Raw genomic sequence first — 2248 nt, 5'->3', positions numbered from 1 at the left:
ATATTTACAAAAATATATATATATGAATTAATATAATTTATTTATATAAATTAATAAATTTTATTTATTAAAAATATTTTAATATTTATACTGATCAAATAATAACAAAAAAATATTAAAAATTACTGTGCCAAAGAGTTTCTCTAAGTTTTTATGGTGGTGGTGGTGGTTGTTACAAAGGAAACTACTCTCAAATTAAATTGAAATTCACTCAATTTTTGCCGAATATAATCTCACTATCTAATCTCTGTTCGCCTTTTGGTGTTAATAAGGAATTGGCGATCGAGGACTTAAGATAAGCAACAACAAAATAGATGTTGACGTCTATGGCAAACTGAGGGACCCTAATGGACTCAAAGATACAGTGCTGAATGTCACATTTTTCCTTGAACAAGACCTTCATCCTGGCAAGAAACTCAAACTTGAGTTCCCTAAGCGTTCTAGTGATTTCACCTTTTTACCAAACTCACTTGCAAAGATCACCCCATTTTCCAGTACCAGGTATTGAGGAAGTGATTATTATACTAATTATTGACAACAATTGTTAAAAATCTATCCCTTGTCAATTTTAAATGTATCAATTATTATTTCTTGCATTGTATTATTGCAGACTAAAACTGTTTATAATAAATAAACTTAAGATATATCTAGTAACAAATTAAAAGACAACTAACTATTAAAATATTAATACAATAATACTAATGAATAATAAATTAAAGTTATCTTATTTATTTAATATTTTTAATTTAATGTATGTAAAAGATCAATTATCAATATATTTGTATATAAAATACATTAAATTAAAATATAAATTCACATTAAAAATAAATTAAACTACACATATTTATACACACAAATATATTAGTGACTGATTTTAATGATTAATTTTAGAGCAATGCTAGGAGAACAATAACTTTTGTGATTAGTAGCCATCAAATAGCCATCAATGATGATTTAATGGTGTGAAATTGGTGTGAGATTTCATCCAATGGCTCACCTTTTTCTACTGGTTACATGCTAGCCAAAATTCAATAAAATTGCTCACCCCTAGACTTTTTCTTAATTTTAATATACAAATAACATTTATATTCTCTAATTAGCATTTATGACTAAGTCACTAAGCACTAAGCATTACCAATTTCAGGCTCCTAGAGATTCTGAAGCGTTTTGGCATAGAGGCCGAGTCAACCGATGCTAAGACAGTGAAAGACACACTTGAGCTTTGCGAAAGCCCTGCCATTAAGGGGGAGGAAAAATACTGTGCCACCTCTCTGGACTCATTGGTAAACTTTGCGGTTTTGAAGCTTGGGAAGAACATAAAACTACTTTCAACAGAGTTGGAGAAGGAAAATGAGGAGGCAGAGGAATACAGTGTGCTGAAGGGAGTGACAAAAAATGGTGATAAAGCTGTAGTGTGCCACAAACTGAATTACCCTTATGCTGTGTTCTACTGCCACAAAGTGGAATCAAGGGCTTATAATGTTCCATTGGTGTCTATTGAAGATGGGACAAAAGCTAAAGCTCTAGCAATTTGCCATAATAATACTAGGCATTGGGCTAGTGATAATCCTGCTTTTATGCAACTTAATGTTAAGCCTGGAACTGTTCCCGTTTGTCATTTTCTTGCCACCGATACCCTTCTCTGGGTGCCCGGATCTTACTAGCTAGACCAACCAAATACAAATTCCTGCATTCAAGAAAACAACTACTTATCTAAATAAGAGATGTTGAATTTGTGGAATGCTAGAATGTCATATCTGGCTAGTAGATCGAACAAGGTATAATAAGGTTTGATGTATGGAGATCCATGTAGGATATATGTGTTACTGGCTGGTATTTATAGCTATGATCCTGTATGTATTAATTATTTTCTATATATAAGTTGGTTAAGGTACTGTTAAAATAATGGAGTGATGATAAAAATTGAGTTTGATGAGAATCGTTGTTGGAATAAATTAATTTTAATAACTCAGATCATCCTAGGGGTGCACATGGGGTCGGGTGAAGCCGGGTTCGTCGTGATCCGAACCCGACCCTAAATAATGATCGGGTCTATTTATGAGACCCTTATCCGACCCTAGACCCGATGAAATCGTGTTATTTTTGGGCCACACTTAAGCCGGGTCTAGACCGGGTGAAGCCCGAGTCTTGATCAACTTTATCACGACATCACCAAAAATTAGATTCTACATCTTTTGAACCTCTAAATTTTGGAAAATAATTATTCCATAACATTGCAACATTCACA

At 32.9% G+C, this 2248-nt stretch overlaps 1 protein-coding gene across 1 annotated transcript in view; it reads left to right on the top strand.

The window, feature by feature from the left end:
• LOC107612678 (BURP domain protein RD22) overlaps positions 1 to 1939 on the top strand; it is a 3526-nt gene extending 1587 nt beyond the window's left edge. Inside the window, exons 3-4 of the mRNA XM_016314384.2 lie at positions 273 to 501; positions 1145 to 1939. Of these exons, the coding sequence (XP_016169870.1) occupies positions 273 to 501; positions 1145 to 1664 (749 nt within the window). The 3' untranslated portion in view covers positions 1665 to 1939. The remainder of the gene's footprint in view (positions 1 to 272; positions 502 to 1144) is intronic.

Source organism: Arachis ipaensis, chromosome B08 (assembly GCF_000816755.2).
Source record: "Arachis ipaensis cultivar K30076 chromosome B08, Araip1.1, whole genome shotgun sequence".
NCBI lineage: Eukaryota > Viridiplantae > Streptophyta > Magnoliopsida > Fabales > Fabaceae > Arachis > Arachis ipaensis.
The sequence above is the reverse complement of the archived record's forward strand: the minus strand, read 5'-3'. Positions and strand labels throughout refer to the sequence as shown.